At 43.6% G+C, this 20246-nt stretch overlaps 1 protein-coding gene across 1 annotated transcript in view; it reads left to right on the top strand.

Annotated features, from left to right (window-relative positions):
• APBB1IP (amyloid beta (A4) precursor protein-binding, family B, member 1 interacting protein) overlaps window positions 1–20246 on the top strand; it is a 38634-nt gene that overhangs the window by 14884 nt on the left and 3504 nt on the right. Inside the window, exons 7-11 of the mRNA XM_010860051.1 lie at window positions 5706–5792; window positions 7294–7437; window positions 9440–9550; window positions 14293–14391; window positions 15149–15263. Coding sequence (XP_010858353.1) covers window positions 5706–5792; window positions 7294–7437; window positions 9440–9550; window positions 14293–14391; window positions 15149–15263 — 556 coding nt within the window. The remainder of the gene's footprint in view (window positions 1–5705; window positions 5793–7293; window positions 7438–9439; window positions 9551–14292; window positions 14392–15148; window positions 15264–20246) is intronic.

Below are 20246 nucleotides of genomic sequence, written 5' to 3'. Positions count from 1 at the left end.
TTTTCAGAGAACGTGTTGTGAAAACAAATTAAGGCCACCTGCTTGCTGTATTGCTGTTCATTTCTTTTTATAAACATCTTTTATGTTTCTGACTTCAAAATAATATCAATTTATTGGAAAAAAACTGAAAAGTAGAAGAAAGGAAATTTAAGTATTCCCACAGTTCAGTGATCATCACTATTGATACTTCAGGCAATTTTCGTTCCATTGTTCTGTTTCTTAACCGAAATTTGGTAGTGGTGGTGGTTTATTTAGTTGCATAAGTAAGAAGCAGAGACGGAACCACAATGGCATGCTTCCCCTTGGGTGCAGAAGGGCACCAACCGCCATGGGGGAAAATGACCTCATGGTCTCTCCCTTCCTTTCCAGCCTTTCTCTCCTGCCAAGGTTCATCTCTGACCATCTGGGACCAGGCCCAGCTGGAAGGAGAGTCATACAGGCATCACATTTACAACTTCCAGAAGGGGCTTTTATTTTATTTTTTATTGATTGATTTTACTTATTTGGCTACCCTGGGCCTTAGTTGCAGCACTAAGGATCTTAGTTGCAGCAAGATCTTTAGTTGTGGCATGCAGGCTTTCACTTGCGGCATATGCAGTATTCCTGACCAGGGATCATACCCGGGCCTCCTGCTTTGGAAGGGTGGAATTTTAACTTCTCAAGCACCAGGGAAGTCCCTGGGAGGGGCTTCTCCTTTAAAACAAAGTCTTCTCTCGACTTCAGTGCCCAGAGCCCCTGCCCAGCCAGCATGGGCGTGTGTATCAGTCAGGGTTGTGAACACAACCTGAGAGTCCCAGTGGCTTCTAGCAGCAGGTATCTCCTCTCTCCAGGGCCTGCAGGTCAGCAGGTCCTCTGTCCCTGGCTCCACAGTGTGAGTCAGATCAAGAGAGTTCCACATGCCTCTTACTGTCCTTAGACCAGCAGCCACCTGTGAAACACTCTCCTCCTGGTGAAGGGCAAGCGTGCTGGAGAAGCCGTGGAAAAACACCCTGCCAACTCTCAGGCCCTCTGCTCCCATGGACCCACATCCTGTTCTCCCACCCACATTCTGCTGGCCCACGCAAGTCACGTGGCCAAAGCGAGCATAAGGTGGCCAGGACGTGCGCTCCAGCCATCCCGGGGGGCGGGCACTGCACAGGTGACAGGAATCACTGAATTCTGACACAGGATGGAAGAGAGCTTGGGGTGATGGGCTGGGCTGCATCAGCTGTGCCCCAGTTCTAGCCAGGCTGGTTGTTCACCAGTGCCCCAAAGATAACCCAGTAATTTTTTAAATTTTGTTAAATTTTTTTAAAAATTTGTTAATTTATAACGTTGTGTTAGATTCAAGTGTACAGGAAAGTGATTTGGTCATACACACACACACACATATATATTCTTTTTTCAGATAATTTTCCATTACAGGTAATACAAGATACTGCGTAGCATTACTGAGCTATACAGTAGGTCCTTGTTGTTCACCTCTTTTATATATAGCAGTGTGTGTATGTTAATCCCAGGCTACGACTTTCTCTCTCCCCTTGCCCCCACTCTCCCCTTGGTGACCGTAAACTGGTTTTCTGTGTCCGTGAATCTGTTAATATTTCTGTTTTGTAGATAAGTTCACTTGTATCATTATTTTAGATTCCACATATAAATGGTATATGATATTTCTTTCTCGTCTGATTTACTTAATATGACAATCTCTGGGTCCATCCATGTTGCTGCAAATGGCATTATTTCATTCTTTTATGGCTTAGTGGTATTCCATTGTATGTATATACCACATCTTCTTTATCTGTTCATCTGTCCATGGACATTGTTTGCTTCAAAGAGCCCCAGTGTTTAACCACCTCTGGGCCTTTGTCCACGCTGTTCCTCCTGCCCTGAATGCTCTCCTTCTTTTCCTCTATCTGAATATAAACATCTTTCAAGTTACAACTTATACCTCCTCTGTGAAGTCTTCCTTGATCATCTCAGCCCACAGTAATTTCCTCCTCTCTGCAAACCTACAGAACTTGGCTCATTTTTAATTTGTGCAGTCTTATACAGCTCCCCCATCTATAGATATATAGCCATCTACTTACATTTATCTTCTCAGTGTGATAAAATGATTCTTAAAACAGGGATATTTTACATGTGAAAAGTACAAATATTTACTCATGGATTGGTAAGTGTTTGCTTGATTTATTCATTATCCCAACAAGGTGATTTTAAACAATGGATTTGCCATTTCTTTCCTATCCTGCTGCTCTCAAAGCTTGCATTTTCAGAAGCTGTGAGAAAGAGGGGCAGACTGCAGCTGAAAGTCTCATTTCCCATTTTAAAGTTCCTTTATTTTTCAGCTCAGATTGTCCCTAACAGATAATGGATTAACTATTAAGTTCTGCCACTTGCTACAGAGCCCCCCAAATTCTCACCCAAGAGCAGTCAGTCCTTGTAAGGATTGCCCTGCATGATCTCCAGCTTGGAATTTCATTAAAGCAAAAGCATAGTATAGTACTACCACCTGGAAGGGGAAAAGGTATTCAGAAGCTGAAAAAGTGAGAGGGGTCTCAGAAAAGATAATGGCTTCACAATACCCTCATAAAAGGAGACCCTTCGTAGTTCATAATGGAGAAGGAAATGGCAATCCACTCCAGTATCCTTGCCTGGAAAATCTCATGGACAGAGGAGCCTGGTGGGCTGCAGCCCATGAGGTCGCAAAGAGTCGGGCACGACTGAGCTACTAACACTTACTATAGTTTAGAAAGGCTCTTTCCCTGTCTGTCCTGCAGAGGGCGAAACATGCTCTCCTTTTCTCAAATGATGACGACCCACACACGCTCTGCAGTCTTCCTCTTGTTCCCCTCCCTTCTTTCAATGCATACATGATCACATTTTTCCAGGGCCCTAAAGCAAGTGTCCTTGCTAGCACCACACTCTGTATTCATTGTCAGGGCTAAGTTATCACGTTTTTTTAAATTTTGGTGACATACACATAACACGGGGTTTACCATTTTAGTCACTTTTTGGTGTGCAGTTCAGTGGTGGTAAGTCCATCCACTCTGCCACACTGGATTCTTTCCTGTGGTGTTGAGAGCAGTTTAATACTGAGAAAGATCATGACAAATTCAAAGCTCTGGCACTAATTGTTCTTGGGCAGTCACTTATCTGTTTCCTTATCTGTGAAATAGCAGTCACACCTACATTGTGGGGTTGCTGTGAGGATGAAATGAAAAGTGTACCTGTAAAGTCTTAGTATAGAGTTGGGGCAGGTGGTATATGCTCCATATTACATTAATCACAGTTTGCAAGCCAAATACATAAAATTAGAATAATTTCCAAACCCTATAGAATAACCAGTACTTTGGCCACCTCATGCGAAGAGTTGACTCATTGGAAAAGACTCTGATGCTGGGAGGGATTGAGGGCAGGAGGAGAAGGGGACGACAGAGGATGAGATGGCTGGATGGCATCACTGACTCGATGGACGTGGGTCTGAGTGAACTCCGGGAGTTGGTGACGGACAGGGAGGCCTGGTGTGTTGCAATTCATGGGGTCTCAAAAGAATCGGACATGACTGAGCGACTGAACTGAACTGAACTGAACTGATAGAATAACCACACTAATTCACAATATGCTATCCTTTGAAGTAATACATAAAAGTTTGTCTTTAAAAATGCATTAAAAGATAATTCAAGGATATCAACCTTGAACATTGCCTGGAAGGACTGATGCTGAAGCTGAAGCTCCAATACTTTGGCCACCTGATGAGAAGAGCCTACTGATTGGAAAAGATCCTGATGCTGGGAAAGATTGAGGGCAGGAGGAGAAGGGGGCGACAGAGGAGTGAGATGGTTGGATGGCATCACCGACTCGATGGACATGAGTTTGAGCAAACTTGGGGAGATAGTGAAGGACAGGGAAGCCTGGTATGCTGCAATTCATGGGATCACAAACAGTCGAAAATGACTGAGTGACTGAACGACACAGAAAGATAATTCAGTAAGATTTATGGAAGGAGTTGTACCTGGCTTATTTCCTCTGGTAACAATTTGTCATCGTGGTACATTGTATTTCTAGGAGATCTCCTAATTCTGCAAAGTTTGCTTTGCAGTTTGCTTCCTCTTTATTTTCAAACTTCAATGTAAGTAGAAATCATCCAGGAAGTGTGCTGGAATGCAGATTCTCAGGTCCCCTGAGAGTCCACTTCAGTAGGTTGGGGGCCCCGGGAACATGAATTTAACAGAGCACTGGGGTGGTCTGGGGGTCACACTTGGGGAAGCACTCTCATCATGTAAATAAACATTTGTATCTAGACTCAGGAGGCTCCTTAACTTAGTTACTACCCTCCAGGGTTATATACTGTAGTTTTAATACATTTTTTTTCAGGCATTATTTTATAAACTGTTTCCACCTGCTGTTGCTGCTGCTGCTAAGTCGCTTCAGTCGTGTCCGACTCTGTGCGACCCCATGGACTGCAGCCCACCAGGCTCCCCCGTCCCTGGGATTCTCCAGGCAAGAACACTGGAGTGGGTTGCCATTTCCTTCTCCAGTGCATGAAAGTGAAAAGTGAAAGGGAAGTCGCTCAGTTGTATCCAACTCTTCACGACCCCATGGACTGCAGCCCATTAGGCTCACCCATCCATGGGCTTTTCCAGACAGGAGTACTGGAGTGGGGTGCCATTGCCTTCTCCGTTGTTTCCACCTAGAAGTCGTTAAATGCTTTAACTATGGTAATGGTTCCGCCTGACATAGTCCACAAGCAGATGTTCCAAAGGGATAATCATGGGAAAGGCGAGGACCCTGCCTCCTCCCTGAGTCAGGAGCTGCTGGAATTAGAGTAGGTTTGGTCTCTCTGCCCTTGAACTGCACTGACCTTCAGTTTCAGGGGTAACTGTGGTGGTAAGAGCCCACATATAAGATACATTTAGCTCTGGTGTTCATTCGCACTGCAGTGCTCTAGCTGTTTAACCTGGCTGAGCTTCAGTGTCCGAACCTGTAAAGTGGAGGGGACTGTCACTTACCTCGCAGCTTTGTCATTAGGATTGGAGGTGGTGTTTGCAAAGCACCTGACTGAAGATATGCCATATAGTAGGTGCTCCCCCCAAATCGTGAGTGCTTCTAAATGGTGGTCTTCCTTGCATTTGCTAAGCTGGTTCTCTTTCCAGAGATGTCCTTTCTGCTTCTCTCTGTCTCTGCAAGTTGCCAAGTAGCAAACTCTGTGTTTTGACTGACTCATGCAGTTTTTAAAAATTAAAATTGGTTGCCCACACTGATAAAAGTCCAGATTTCACACTTCTCTGGAGAAGCCAGAGTCTCTAGTCCTCAGGGACCCTACATGGTGACCAAGGACCTGGGATCTGGGATGCTCCACTATCCTCCAGTTCTGGGCTTTTCCAAGGGCCCTGGGGTCTCCAGGCTTCCAGCATTTGACATGGAATTCTAGACCATGGTTAAATTAAATGACAGTTGTATCCTTTGCTAGTGTTGTCTCTCTTGTGCTTGTTTCCTCATTGATTATACACCATGCAGGGAAGGGTAGGTGTTACTTCTGGCCAGTGGGGCAGTGCTCAGCACTTGGTAAGCCCCTCAGTAAGCACTAGTCGACAGAGACCATACACTGTGGTCCTCAGTTTACCTCCTCCACGTATGTGTCCCTCTCCAGCAAGACCGTGGGTTCTGTGCAGTGGCTACCATGGTGATGAACCCTTACTGATCCTATCTTTTACTATTTTATTTAGAATTTTTACCTGGATAACAAAGGAAAAAAAGAAAACAAGGAAACAAATGAGAAAATGAATGCGAAGAACAAGGAATCCTTGCTTGAGGTAAGATTAATTTTGCAGAGCAGTAGAAAAGAGAGGAATATTAGCTGTATCTTTTTAAACTATTTGCTTCTTAGAATAATGGACGATTGAGAGACACACTGACATTTTAACTTGGGGTTTTAAGATCAAATTATTACTAAATTATAGCTATTTAGATCATTAAACTGGTTCTTGGAGTTGGTTGTTCAAAAGTATTGTTTTAGACAATATAGTTTACTCTTCATGAAGTTGGATTGGTAAGTCTTGACTAAAAGACAATAATCCACATGAAACTCGTCTCTAACACTCCATAGATGTCATTGCTTACATGCTCTTAACAGAAGTCAGGCGTGGCTTCTTTGCTGTGAATTCTCCGGTGCCCCTCCAGCAGGCAGGTGTGGTGGAAAGTTGAGATGGCAGTTGGAGATCTGATCCAAGTTTGGTTCTGCCTGTTGAGATTCATGTGTTATTGGGCGAGTTCAAGAACGTTGGTTTCCTGTATCGTATTGCATTATTACAAAGATTTAGCAAGAGAGTGGAAGCACCATGTGTAAAGTATGGGGCACATGTCTGAGTATCACTCAAGGCTGTATTGCTGAAGTTCATTTGATTCTTTTGAAACTTCAGAATGACTTTTCGCATTGCAACTTTGCTAAAAATTGAGGCCCTGGTCCCCGCCTATAATGCAAATACCTGCCAGGCCACAGGTCACAAACGGGCATGGAAGCCCCAGATTTTTGTTGCCCCAACAACATGATGACCTTTTGAATTAGGAGATTTGTGGCTTCTCTTGAAAAGTCAGAAGACCTGGTGACACCTGGGCCCACATTCCCACCCAGAGCCAGTTCACTGATGGCTCATCATGAGGAAAAAAATGTATAACTATGTGGGGTGATAGATGTTAACTGCACTTACGATGGTGATCATTTTGCAGTATATACATACATCAAATCATTATGTCATATACCTAAATCTAATGCAATTTTCTATGTCAGCTGTATCTCAATTTAAAAGTATGCCAAAAATAAAATACTAATTTATACATATTTTATGTACAGAATTAATGATAAAAATTTTTCTATTTACTAGCAGTGAAATCATAACTTTTCCACTTACAGGTAAAGGAATAAGTTATATATTTATCTACCTACAGTATCAGAAATAGATTTTATGTAATACTTCCACAATATGTACCAAGATTGTACTCACTACCTTCCTTATGAAGTTGGGGCTGTCAGCACTCTTATTTTGCAAGTAAAGGCACTGAGGTTGAGTCACTTGCTCGGAATCACAGAGCTAAGTGGTCAAGGAGCCTAGAAGTCGAACTCTGGAGCTGAAATTCAATCACCATGTTCTTCCTGTCTTTTGGCAAATAGTATGCAGTGTCAATATATGCATTCAATTAGAGCTGTAGACAAAATGATTTTTAGCTTGCAGGCTAGCTTGCCACAGTTTATTTCAATGTGAACAAAATGTATGTTTATCTCTGATGGGTTTTATATCATTGGAATCTCAATTTCAGGAGAGTTTCTGTGGAACATCCGTCATTGTGCCAGAACTCGAGGGAGCTCTGTATTTGAAAGAAGATGGGAAGAAATCCTGGAAAAGGCGCTATTTTCTTTTACGAGCTTCTGGAATTTATTATGTCCCCAAAGGAAAGACTAAGGTCAGAAAGAAAAAAAAAATATGCTTATAAAAAAGGCATTTCATGAAAGTGAAAGTCACTCAGTCGTGTCCAGTTCTTTGCAACCCCATGGACTATACAATCCATGGAATTCTCCAGGCCAGAATACTGGAGTGGGTACCCTTTCCCAATACTGGAATGGGTAGCCTTTCCCTTCTCCAGGGGATCTTCCCAACCCAGGGATCAAACCCAGGTCTCCTGCATTGCAGGCGGATTCTTTTCCAGCTGAGCCGCAAGGGAAGCCCAAGAATACTGGAGTGGGTAGCCTATCCCATCTCCAGTAGATCTTCCCAATGCAGGAATTGAACTGGGGTCTCCTGCATTGAAGGTGGATTGTTTAACAGCTGAGCTACCAGGGAAAAACTAAAGAAATCCTCAGGTGGAAATTTCAGTACTCTGCCTTTTGCTGCGAGATTCATATGATGACACTGTTTATTCAAATAAATATACTTTTAGGATAGAGTTTCAGAAATCCTTCTGAATCTTTCAGTTGCTTTCTTTTAAAGGTAAAGAAATCTATCTACTTTAAAAATCAGGTCTCAGAAATTATGACCAAAGCATTTCTCTAAAGATTAATTCATTTTTTAACATATTGATTTCAGAGGACTTTTTTCCCTCCCTTTTTACTCTATTGTTCTGTAGGCATAAGAGTAAGACTTCTTTTACCTGGAATTATACATCTGGGTATAGCCAAATTGGGGGACAGTTTAGCAAGATCTAGGCAAATGTAAAAGGGAATGCCCCTTCAAAGGCCGGCTCCATGTTTAGCAGTCTATCCCACAGAGTATTTTTAAGTATTTTTTGTAATAGCAAGATATTAAAATAACCTCTGGTCCTCTATAGTAGGATGATTGAATAAATAATTACATCTCTACAGTGTAATGTTATGCAGCTATACAATGCGATATTGCCTTTCATACATCCTGACATAGACTCCAAGATATAATGTTAAGAAAAAGAATAAATTCATGAAAAAATATTAAGAGTAAGATCTCATATATATTTTTAAAATTTTATATGTGAATATGTCTACACATACATAGGCATATAAATATATTCCCAAAAACATTTGGAAGAATCTCTTCTCTGGAGAACAGAAATGAAATGAGAAGAGAAGAGTGAAGGAAGATTTTCATTTTTCTTTTAAATATATATTTATATTTATCTTTAAATAGAAGTATATATTTATTTTTAAATTATGAAGAATGCTTTATTTTTCTAATTAAAAATACTAAAACTTTGAAAATCCAGAAGAAAAGCTCTCACAAGAAAAAAATGTACTGCCATATATAAAAGAATAATTGTGCATTGAGATGTAGTAATTCTGCCCTTTATTTTTTATTGATTAAAAAGAGAAGGTGAGGGGGGAAGTAATAGGACAGATTTGTAGTTGATGTGTCACCAATATGTAGATTAGAGGTCTCACGATGTGTGTTATACGTAAGGAGAGGATTCTGTTTCCATAGCAACACTGCCAGCCCTAAAGAGATGGCATGCAAGGAATCTTTTCTCCTCAAGAAGAGATGCATGAAGTGTGTGCTGATTTTCTGAGCATCAAATACCACTCATTGTTCATCCACGAGGGACTTTTGTCCTAAATGCTCAGTCAGAAATCCATCAGTGACTTAGAATGGCAAAAGCCAAAATAAAACGTCTGACAAGGTGCTCAGTCACTGTGTCTGGACCACATCAATACAATAAAGATGTCTCCAGGTCAGCCAGTCGTCTCTAGGGGTCCATGTGAGGAGCTAGGACAGCAGTGTAATCTTTTGCTCCACGTGTGGCACGCTGTTCTGCCTTAGATGTGCTCTTTCACTTCTTAAAATGTAGGCCTGGCTTTTAGAAGACTACATGGTAAATGCTTAAGTAACACCTGAAATTCTGTATTTTCCTACTAAAATGTAACCCTTCATTGTGCCGCGAACAACCTTGGGAAAACATTACCTGTCAGCTAGGTTGAGGTTATTTTTTCCTTCTCTTTCAGACATCTCGAGATCTGGCCTGTTTTATACAGTTTGAAAATGTCAACATTTACTATGGGATTCAGTGTAAAATGAAATACAAAGCACCCACTGACTACTGCTTTGTTCTAAAGGTAGGTTTTAAGTCCTTACCTTAGATCTGTAAGCAGTTTGAATCAGTTATTTCCTTTTTAGAAATGTTCAGTGTTATATAGTTAACTACAAGTATAACATAAGAAGCTTTTTGTTGTAAACCAAAGTAGGAAAGGAGAAAGCATTTCTACCCTATTCAGATCATTTTCCCCAAAGTCTGTTATTGAGTCTAAAACTTTCAAGTTAGCCTGTCTGGATTTCTTCTCATCTTATGAGAATAAAAGCTCTACATTTTGGACAGATTTTATTTTTAATTTTATTGACAAAATGATTGATTGTTCAGTTCTTTATCAGGTCCTTATTCCATTGTAAGATATTTTGAGAAATGAGAAAGTTGACAAGACTTCCTAGAAAAATATAGAAAATAGAAAAAAAATCTTTTTCTAAAAATAGTATTAGTGGGTCTTGAAACTTTTTAAAGTGCACATTATCAAAAGACAGTATGTATTATCAGATGTCTGGTAAGGTTGACATTAGCACCATATTTTGGAAGGTTGGGCAGAAGTAACTTTTCTCTGCCAAATGTAACAACTGACTCCTAGAAATGGACTCAAGGAATATATGGAGCTCCTCTGGCCATGTCATTGCCTCCAACACCACAAATTCCCCTTCACAAGTTCACACCAGAAAAACTCAGGTTATCTCATTCCATTCGGCTCGGGTGCAAGGCTGTGTGCAGAATTTGTTTTTTTCCTGCAAATATACTTTATTATTTTTTATTAAATTATAAACATTGCTGTGCAATGTTAATTTATATAAATTACAGGTGTACAATATAGTGATTCACCATTTTTAAAGGTTATACTCCACTTACAGTAATAAAATCCTGGCATAGAAAGGGCCATGAGAATAGCGGCAAACACATTATACATCGCATCTGCAATGCAGTGATTTAAGCACTTTTCATATGTTAATTAATAGATGAATTCATTTAATCCTTTATCAGCCTTCTGTGGTAAGAGCCCAGTTCTCCCTAGTTTGATTTCTGTATATATTTTTGGCTGTGCTGGGTCTTCATTGCTGCGCACGGGCTTTCTCTAGTTGCGGAGAGCGAAGGCTACTCTCTGGTTATGGCGCACGGGCTTCTCGTGTGGTGACTTCTCGTGTTGCAGCTCCCAGGTTCTAGAGCACACAGGCTCAGTAGTTCTGGTGCACAGGCTTAGCTGCTCCATGGCATGTGGGATCTTTCTGGACCAGGGATCGAACCTGTGTCTCCTGCAATGGCAGGTGGATTCTTTACCACTGAGCCACCAGGCAAGCCTCTCTCCGTAGTTTGTAGATGTGGAATCTGGGCACAGAGACTCTCAGCCAGGAACTAGCTGAACCAGGATGAGAAGCCAAGGTGGGGAGGGAAGTGTGAGGAGGCTATTCTCTCAGACACTGTTAGCTGGCACACAAAATCTCTTCTCAGCCTCCCCTAACCCCAGCCCCAGCTGCTCTTGAACTGTGTTTTCACTGTGTTGCTGTCAGCCCTCGGGGCCCTCGTTTGCAACCCTGAGACTCAGAACTTAGGAACGCAGAGGCCCTCCTTTGCACATGGGCATCCCGATGCCTGCACAGCATAAGAATGCCTTCTGGCTCTAAGCATCAACAGTCAGGGCTTCTCTGCTGGTGATGAAATACGCTTCAGAGCAGACAAATATAATGAAAGTTGTCAGAAGGGCCCATAAACCCATGGCCAGAGGCTGGAACAGAGATTTTCGGCAAGAGAAAGCAGAGATCTCGGACCTAGAGGGCTCCAGGCTGAGGATTTAGACCCAGTGAGCCAGGTGGGAATGTGGTTTCTAGTGCTGACTCACAAACTTGGGACTAGGTCCCAGGATCATGTGTTGAATTATCTGGCCTGGGACGTGGGCACCCTGGGCTGCACTGAGTATGGCGATGCTGAGACCCAGCGGAGGGCCTCCCACAGACGGGGCCAAGGGCTCTGAGGTGGAGAAAAATGCAGGTCTGATGATTCGAGAACAAACAAGAATCAGAATAAACAAACAACCCACCAGGAACATGCATTTCCCTTTTCTCAAATGATGATGACAGATTCTGTTCTAAAGCCAGGTTCCTTATGGGCAGTCGCCCTGCTCGATTTGCGCTTAGGCACACTTCTCACTTCCTTCCCAAAATGCTGGGAATTTTTATGCATTTGCTGAGTAAAAGGGTCAGTCATCCTTTGGAGAACTTACTTTTTTTTACAAACATTTTGGTCATTTATTTCCCTTTCTGTCCACTCTGGAGGGCAGAAGAAACTCTGGATATGCACATATTTCATGAGGTGAGCAGATTGACAGAATTCAAAGCATATGCACATACATTGCAGAAAGGGTTCAGGATTAGAGTAGCATGTTAAGAGATCGTGTGAGTCCACAGACACCCACAGGCTGAGAAGTTCAACCCAGGAGCTTCTTACTCAGGATGAACCTGTGGATTACGACCATCCATGGAGGGTGCTGCCAGGAACATGGGAGTTTGAGTCCTGGCTCTGTTTCCTGGCACAGTGTCAAGACTCTCTAAGCTTCACTGCCCTCTGCTAAGAAGTGGAAATAACACTTCCCGTGCAGATTAAACCATCTCTGCCCGTAAGACTATTAGTGCAATGTTGACAGACATAACCAGTGAGCAAGAATTGGAGTCATTCTTATTGCACTCTAGTACCAGTTAAACATGTCTGTTGACCAGCATTTCTCAAACTTGAGACTGCATGGGGCTCACCTGGAGAGGTGTTAAGACAGGTGGTTGGGCCCCCAGAGCTTCTGATTCTGTGTGTCTAGGATCTGGCCCAGGAGTTTGCACGTCCACCAAGCTTCCAGGTTTTTATCGGCCTCTTCCTTCCACATCTGTCACCTTTTCAAAGAACCTTTCTCTGTTTTCCAACTTTTGCTGCAGACTTTACCATGTCATTGAGTGATCATGCATTTGTTTACATACATCTCCCTCACCAACACCCCAGCCACCACTTCCTAAGTACGATGTGAGCCACTCTTCCTCATCTCTGCCTAACCACCCAGAGGTATCTACTGGACGCACGAGCCCTTGGTTCTCATTAGGGTTCTGCCTCTCAGTGTGACTTTGGATACATAGCTTAACCTCTCTAGTCTCCCACTGTTTCGAGGATCCGTAAGATCCCTTTGGACAAGGGTCTGCAGCTGCCTTGACCTTTGTGTGCTGCATGGCATGTCTGCGGGAGCTTCTCCCTTTCTGTGGTCAGGAGCAACCAAACCAATGGCAGAAGAGGCTGGCCAGTGGCATGGAACTGGCATTTTTCCTTAAACTTCTTTGCAAATATTTTCGGGCTAAAAGCTCAAGGGAGTAAACGCCTTGGCAAGGTCCCAAGACATGACAGAGGACTAAGCCCAGGGACTTGCTGAGTGACGTCCCGGGAGCCTGTGGGGTTCCTGCCTTGATGGGGGAGCCAGAAGGGAGCCTTGAGCCCACCGGGCAGCTCGTCTTAGAATCATAAAATCTGAGGCTCACAAGTGATATTTGAGGTCATCTTCAAGATCACCTGATGTTTAATTCTCCTGTATCCAATCCTGGTATGCTTATGATATGAGGAAGTTGGTGAGATGCACCCCACTCATGTTGGGGAGAATGAACCAAAGTCTGTACATCAACCTCTTCATCACAGGAGGAGCGGTGGTTAGAACTCAAGGTCAAGTGTTCTTGCCTGTGTTTCGTGTTCAGTAGCCTCTGTGTTTAAAGGAAGAACCACAGTTTACTCTGGATGAACACACTTAAGAGATTGTTGATAGTGCTGTTTAAGTGGATCCCTCTACCCAGACAGTTGCTTCCTGCCTTTCACTCCAAGCACAAATGATTCACAGTCTGCTCCTGGGAACCCAGCTTTCCCGTCACATGACATGCACACACACACACACACAAACAAATTTTAATACGCCAAGCCCAAGGTCACAAAAACCAACTTTTTTAATTCCTCCAGGAGGAAAAAAAAAAATAGCTGTTTTCTAAGAACAATTATAAACACCAGATTGCTGGGGACACCCATGTTTTGCCCCTCTTACACAAGGGCCAGACCAGAAAGTTCTGTTCTGGTTCAGTTGGAAGGTTTGGTTGGAAGTCAGGGAGCTGTGTTTCTGGTGCTGAAAGACAAGAACGTTCTATATGACCTTGGACCCTGAACACTCCATCCCCTTTGCACCTGCCCATCACTGCTCTCTCTGACCGGGAGCTCCTGGAAGGCCTGGGTGACCCCCTAGTGCAGCACCCAGCTCACTGCCACTTAAAGTTAGACAGAAATACTCCTTCTCTGGGCCATCCATGTGGGGAAGAGATGACAGAAGACAGGGCAAAACCCTGAATTCCTCGTAGCAGAAATAACCCTAGGCCTGCATGAGAGTCACAAAAGCATTGATTCCTTGACATGAGAATTACAGCACGTAAGTTCCCTTATCTGATAAATGGAGAAGTGATTTGGATTTCTTGTAGGGCTAGAAGCATGAAAGATGTGAAGGTTTCCAGATGTTCAAAAAGCAGGAATGGACATGACTGTTGATAATATAGTAAAAAGTGCTTGTGATAAATCATGTCAATTCTTTCCAAATTTAGCCTCTATAAAAAGTACCCCTGTTCCTAATTCTAAAATTGCTACCAGTGATTTTGGTCACCATCTCAGGAAATTTCAGACGCTGTGAGAATTTTCTAAACATTTTTTGAAAGGTGCTAATTTGTGAAGAGTTTACAAATGGTCTTTGGAATGACTCTTTTCCAGCATCCCCAGATTCAGAAGGAGTCCCAGTATATCAAGTATCTGTGCTGTGATGATGCCAGAGCGCTAAGCCAGTGGGTCACGGGAATCAGGATCGCCAAGGTGAGAGAATGGGTGGGCTCACCCAACCTTGAATTTGCCAGCTAGCCTGGCAAATTGACGTGGGTCCAATCTTTGTGTTACTCGGAAACAGCTGATTCATTCTTTTTTTTTTTTTGGCTGCACAAGATCTTAGTTGTGGCCTGTGGGATCTAGTTCCCTGACCGGGGATCAAACCCAGGCCCCCTGAACTGGGAGCTCAGAGTCTTAACCGCTGGACCACGAGGAAAGTCCCAGCACCTGATCCATTCTCACTAAGTCAGTGTCATTAATGGATCAATGCCACCACTATCACCTCGTTTGTTTGCCCATTGGTTTTTTATTGAGTTAAGTGGGAGTGGTTGACACATGGACCTTTCCCATGACCCGAGAAGCAGGGATTTATCTTCACATGAGCCATTGCAGATATTGATTTCTGGAGAGCTTTGCAAGTGTTATGCGTAATAAAGAAACATGAGATACAAGCAATGGCAAAATTACATAGAGACATGTCTCATCACATTGCAGAGCTAAAGCTCCCTTCGCGTGGGGAGGTACAAATATTACCTGATTTTGCTAATCTGGAATATTATTTCACATATGAAAACATGGTTTGTAGATTTTTCTTTTTAATGGAAATACTTCTACTACAAGTATATCAGGAAAGGAGTAAAACGAGTAGTCACGAGGTCCTTTTTTCCCTGAATTTGTAGATTGCAGTGGAGTGCAGAGTTTGGGATAAATGGATTGCTCTGTTGCTTCTTTTGTGTTCTTTCTCTAGTATGGGAAGACGCTCTATGATAACTATCAGCGGGCCATGGCCAGGGCAGGGCTTGCCTCTCGGTGGACCAACCTGGGCACAGTCAACGCAGTGCCACCAGCCCCGCCTTCCACAGGTACCACGCGGGGGGGAGATTCTGACACCTGTTCCAAGCTCAGAGCTTGTGCTCAACTGGAAGATACGCAGTTGTATGCCAGAATCCCAGGACAAAGACCAGACCTGGATGCATTATTATGCCATTCTCTTCCACTTTCTCTCCTGCTCTACTGTGTCCTTCTCATCAACACCGATCCCTTCTTCAAAGAAACAAATTTAAAACCCTCCTATGACTCCAAATCCCCCTCCTGCTCCATCGGACAAGTAGACTATTCTAAAGAGTGGACTGTATTTGCTGTCTCTGTTATTCTACTTCCTGTTCACTCCCCAGGGCTTCCCAGGTGGCTCAGTGGTAAAGAATCTGCCTGCCAATGCAGGAGACCTGGGTTCAGTCACTGGGCTGGGAAGATCCTGTGGAGAAGGAAATGGCAACCCACTCCAGTATTCTTGCCAGGGAAATCCTCTGGATAGAGGAGGCTGGCAGGCTACAGTCCATGGGGTCGCAAAAGAGTCAGACACGACTTAGTGTGGAAACAGCAATGACTGTTCACTCTTCATAACCATTTCAGTCAGGCTCCTGCCTCTAGTACATCATGGAAAATGCTCTTGCTAAATCAAACTACTATAGACTCCTCTTTTTTTTTTTAATTTAAACTTCCCAGCTATACCCCCACAGCATGGGGATCTCAGTTCCCCTACCAGGGATCAAACCCCAGTCCCCTGCATTGGCAGTGTAGAGTCTTAACTACTGGACCACCAAGGAAGTCCCATAAACCCTTCCTTCTAGCTGACCTTTCAGCAACCCCAACACAACTGACCACTCCTCCTGGAGCCAACCCCTTTTCTGGGGTATTACTCCAAGTCCCACACCCGACCTTAACTTCTCTAGCCACCCTTTTTCAACGCGCTCTTTATTAGAGCAGGTTTATTCTTCTTCTACCCCAACTTAAATTACCCAAGGCCGAGTCAATCCTAACCCTACTCTTATACTATCTCCCTAAGTGATCTGATCTACCCCCCAGCACTGTCTACACGTTGACCATCTGTAACTGCATAAATCCAATCCAGGCTTCTCTGTTGACCTTCAAACCCATGTATCCAACTGTCTGCTCAGTGGCTTCATCTGAATGCACCTCAGACCTCAAACTCAACATCTGTAAAACTGAGCCCATCCTCTTCCTCTCCCAACTTGCTCCCCCGTGATTGTTCTGTTCCCACAAATAACATCATCATCTGCCCAATTACTCCTGCAGGAAACATGCAAGAAAAGCTCATTGTTGTCAATCGTGTCTGACTCTTTGCAACCCCATGGACTACAGCATGCCATGCTTCCCTGTCCTTCACTGTCTCCCACAGTTTGCTCAAATTTATGTCCATTGAATCGGTGATGCTATATAATCATCTTGTCCTCTGTCCTCCCCTTCTCCTCCTGCTTTCAATCTTTCCCAGCATCAGGGTCTTTTCCAGTGAGTCTGCTCTTCACATCAGGTGGCCAAAGTATTGGAGCTTCAGCTTCAGCATCAGTCCTTCCAATGAATATTCAGGGTTAACTTCCCAAAGGAGTGATTGGTCTCCTTGCAGTCCAAAGGACACTCAAGAGTCTTTTCCAGCACCACAATTTGAAAGCATCAATTCTTCGGCATTCAGCTTTCTTTATAGTCCAGCTCTCACATCCGTACATGACTACTGGAAAAACCATAGCTTTTTACTAAGAAAAGCTCATTCACCTTCAAATCCAATCACTCCTCAATCTTGTTGATTCTACCTTCTGAGTATTGGTCAAATCTGTCCGTGCCTGTCTGTCTCTATTGCCATCAAATCCAGACTGCCACCATCTTCACGTGGCCCCACAGGCTGGTGCTCCAGTCCTCCCGACGTTTTCTGCTGCTCTCAGATAAGTCCCCGGTCCCCAGCAAGGCCACCAGAACCTGCATGAAATGAGCCTCGCACATTTCACCTCTTTCCCCACCTGTCTTCCTGTTCCTGTCACAAAACCCATCTGTTGTTTTTTTCCCCAATTTCTCAAAGCCCCAAGCACCCTCCTTTCTTAGGGACTTCACAGATGCTCTTCCTTGTTTATGAGGCTCTTTTCTTTCCCTGGAGAAGGAAACGGCAACCCACTCCAGTATTCTTGCCTGGAGAATCCCATGGACAGAGGAGCCTGCTGGGCTACAGTCCACGGGGTCGCAAAGAGTCGGACGCAACTGAGCGACTTCACTTTCACTTTCTTTCTTTAACTAGATCTCTTTTTTTTTCATGTTTATTATTTATTATTCATTTGGCTATACCAGGTCTTTAGTTGTATCCTGTGGAATCTTTTCCCATACGTACTCCAGGCCAGAATACTGGAGTGGGTAGCTGTTCCCTTCTCCAGGAGATCTTCCCAACCCAGGGATCCAACCCAGGTCTTCTGCACTGCAGGCAGATTCTTTACCAGCTGAGCCACAAGGGAAGCCCAAGAATATGAGAGTGGGTAGCCTTTCCCTTCTCCAGCAGATCTTCCTGACCCAGGAATCAAACCAGGGTCTCCTAAGTGGGATCTTTCAGTGGCCGCATGTGAACTCTTCCCAAGTGGCGCTAGTAGTAAAGAACCCACCTGCCAATGCAGGAGACATAAGAGATGTGGGTTCGATTCCTGGGTTGGGAAGATCCCCTGGGGGAGGGTATCACAATCTATTCCAGTATTCTTGCCTGGAAAATCCCATGGAAAGAGGAGCCTGGCATGCTATAGTCCATGGGGTTGCAAAGAGTCAGACACGACTGAAGTGACCCAGCACACAGGTGAACTCTTAGCTTCAGCATGTGGGATCTAGTTCTCCGACCAGGAATCGAACCTGCCTCCTCAGCACTGGGCACACAGAGTCTTAGCCACTGCAAGTCCCTATGGTGCTCTTTCTTTCCTGCAGCTAATTTCTGCCCATTTTTAGATCTCAAATAAATTGTCCTTTGTAGGTCAGTCATAATTAATAATCTGTGTAACTGTTCATTTACTATCTGTTACCTCCTCTAGAAACTGAAGGAAACCATGCTGTCAGGGACTGTTTCTGTATGGTCAGTTCAGTTCAGTCACTCAGTCGTGTCCGACTCTTTGTGACCCCATGGACTGCAGCACGCCAGGCTTCCTGTCTATCACCAACTCCCGGAGCTTGCTCAGACTCATGTCCATTGAGTCGGTGATGCCATCCAACCATCTCATCCTCTGTTGTCCCCTTTTCCTCCTACCTTCAACCTTTCCCAGCATCAGGGTCTTTTCCAATGAGTGGGTTCTTTGCATCAGGTGGCCAAAGTATTGGAGTTTCACCTTCAGCATCAGTCCTTCCAGTGAATATTCAGGACTGATCTCCTTGCAGTCCAGGGGACTCTCAAGTCTTCTCCAACACCACAGTTCAAAAGCATCAATTCTTAGGCGCTCAGCTTTCTTTATAGTCCAACTCTCACATCCATAATGACCACTGGAAAAACTATAGCTTTGACTAGATGGACCTTTGTCGGCAAAGTAATGTCTCTGCTTTTTAATTTGGTGTCTAGGTTGGTCATAGCTTTTCCTCCAAGGAACAAGCGTCTTTTAATTTCATGGCTGCAGTCACCATCTGCAGTGATTTTGGAGCCCCCCAAAATAAAGTCTGTCACTGTTTCCATTGTCATGAAGTGATAGGACCGGGTGCCATGATCTTAGCTTTTTGAATGTTGAGCTTAAAGCCAGCTTGGTAAGTTTTCCCAGAAGGAAGCAGAATGCTTGGCAGACAATAGGCTAGAATTTGAACATGGTTGGGATGACAATAAATTAATACCTTGTAGGGTTTCTCTGAAAGTGAAGTAATATAAACACTCAATACTAAATGTTCGATACATGTTCAATCCATTTTCCTAAATGAATTGCTTAAATCCAATTTTTGTAGAACACTATCACAGCAGTCAGATGAGATGTCCATTGATCAAAAAAAAGGATCTTTCCTGTAATGGAAAATCCGTTAGTAGACAGTAAATTAACCCATGTTGGTTCTGCTGTAGAGTTTTATCAGAAATAAGCCCTACAGAGAACAAATGTGCTGAGATGTTAAACCATACTGGGAGTGTTCCTGCTTATTATTTTTTTGGAACCTCTTGAGAGTAAGTAGATTGACTATCGTGTCCCTTGGCCCATTAAATCTTCCCTTTGTATTTCCTAAAAAATAAAAAGTAAAATGAGGCCATTTTCTTACTAACAACAGTGCAGTTATCAAATTATGGAAATTTAACTTTTCATGTTGATAAACAGTATTTTTAGGTAAACCACAGCCTGTATTTCATTTTGCCAGATGTCTCAGTGGTGCCACTACAGCGGTGCTCTTTCCTAGCATGGGTTCCCTCCAGAATTGCATTTCGACATCATATTTCTTTCTTCCTCTTTCATTTGGCACATTTCCTCAGCCTTTCTTTGTCTGCCGGGACATTAACTTTTCTTAAAGAATAAGGGCCATTTATTTTATAGAATGTCCCTCAGTTTGGATGTGTCTGATGTTTCCTAATAACTCATCTCAAGTGACGCGTTTGGGGCAGGACTGAGCTGCTGGGTCCTTTTCGGGGTGCTGCCTTTGGAAGCCTGTGGTGTCTGTGGCCCCCCGGGAACTTTCGCTCTGGCCGCTTAGCTAAGGCGCTGTCCAGCTTCTCTCCTATGCAGCTTTTTCGTGTTGTATTTAATAATTTGTGCAGATACTTGGAGACAGCATAAGTGTCTGAGTCCGTATCAAACTTTCCCTTCTTCCCCTTTTCCTGAAGTGCTCAATGACCTTCTTTGAGTTGTTCTGTAGATTTATGGGCTTTTCAAAATATTGGGAAAATATGTGAAGAAGCAAGCACACAGTCATTTCATAAATGTTTGACAGAAGAGCTGGTCCTGAGCAGAGAGCTAAGGCAAGCTCAGATGCGCTCAAATGGGAGACCTCATGTCTCGGGCTAGGAGGCAGTTCAGCTGTGGGAGGAGCAGCCACCTGCAACCCCCCCTTCCCCACCCCACCTGCCC

The sequence above is a fragment of the Bison bison genome, unplaced genomic scaffold (genome assembly GCF_000754665.1).
Source record: "Bison bison bison isolate TAMUID 2011002044 unplaced genomic scaffold, Bison_UMD1.0 scf7180017864461, whole genome shotgun sequence".
NCBI lineage: Eukaryota > Metazoa > Chordata > Mammalia > Artiodactyla > Bovidae > Bison > Bison bison.
This window is presented reverse-complemented; position numbering and strand designations above follow the sequence as displayed.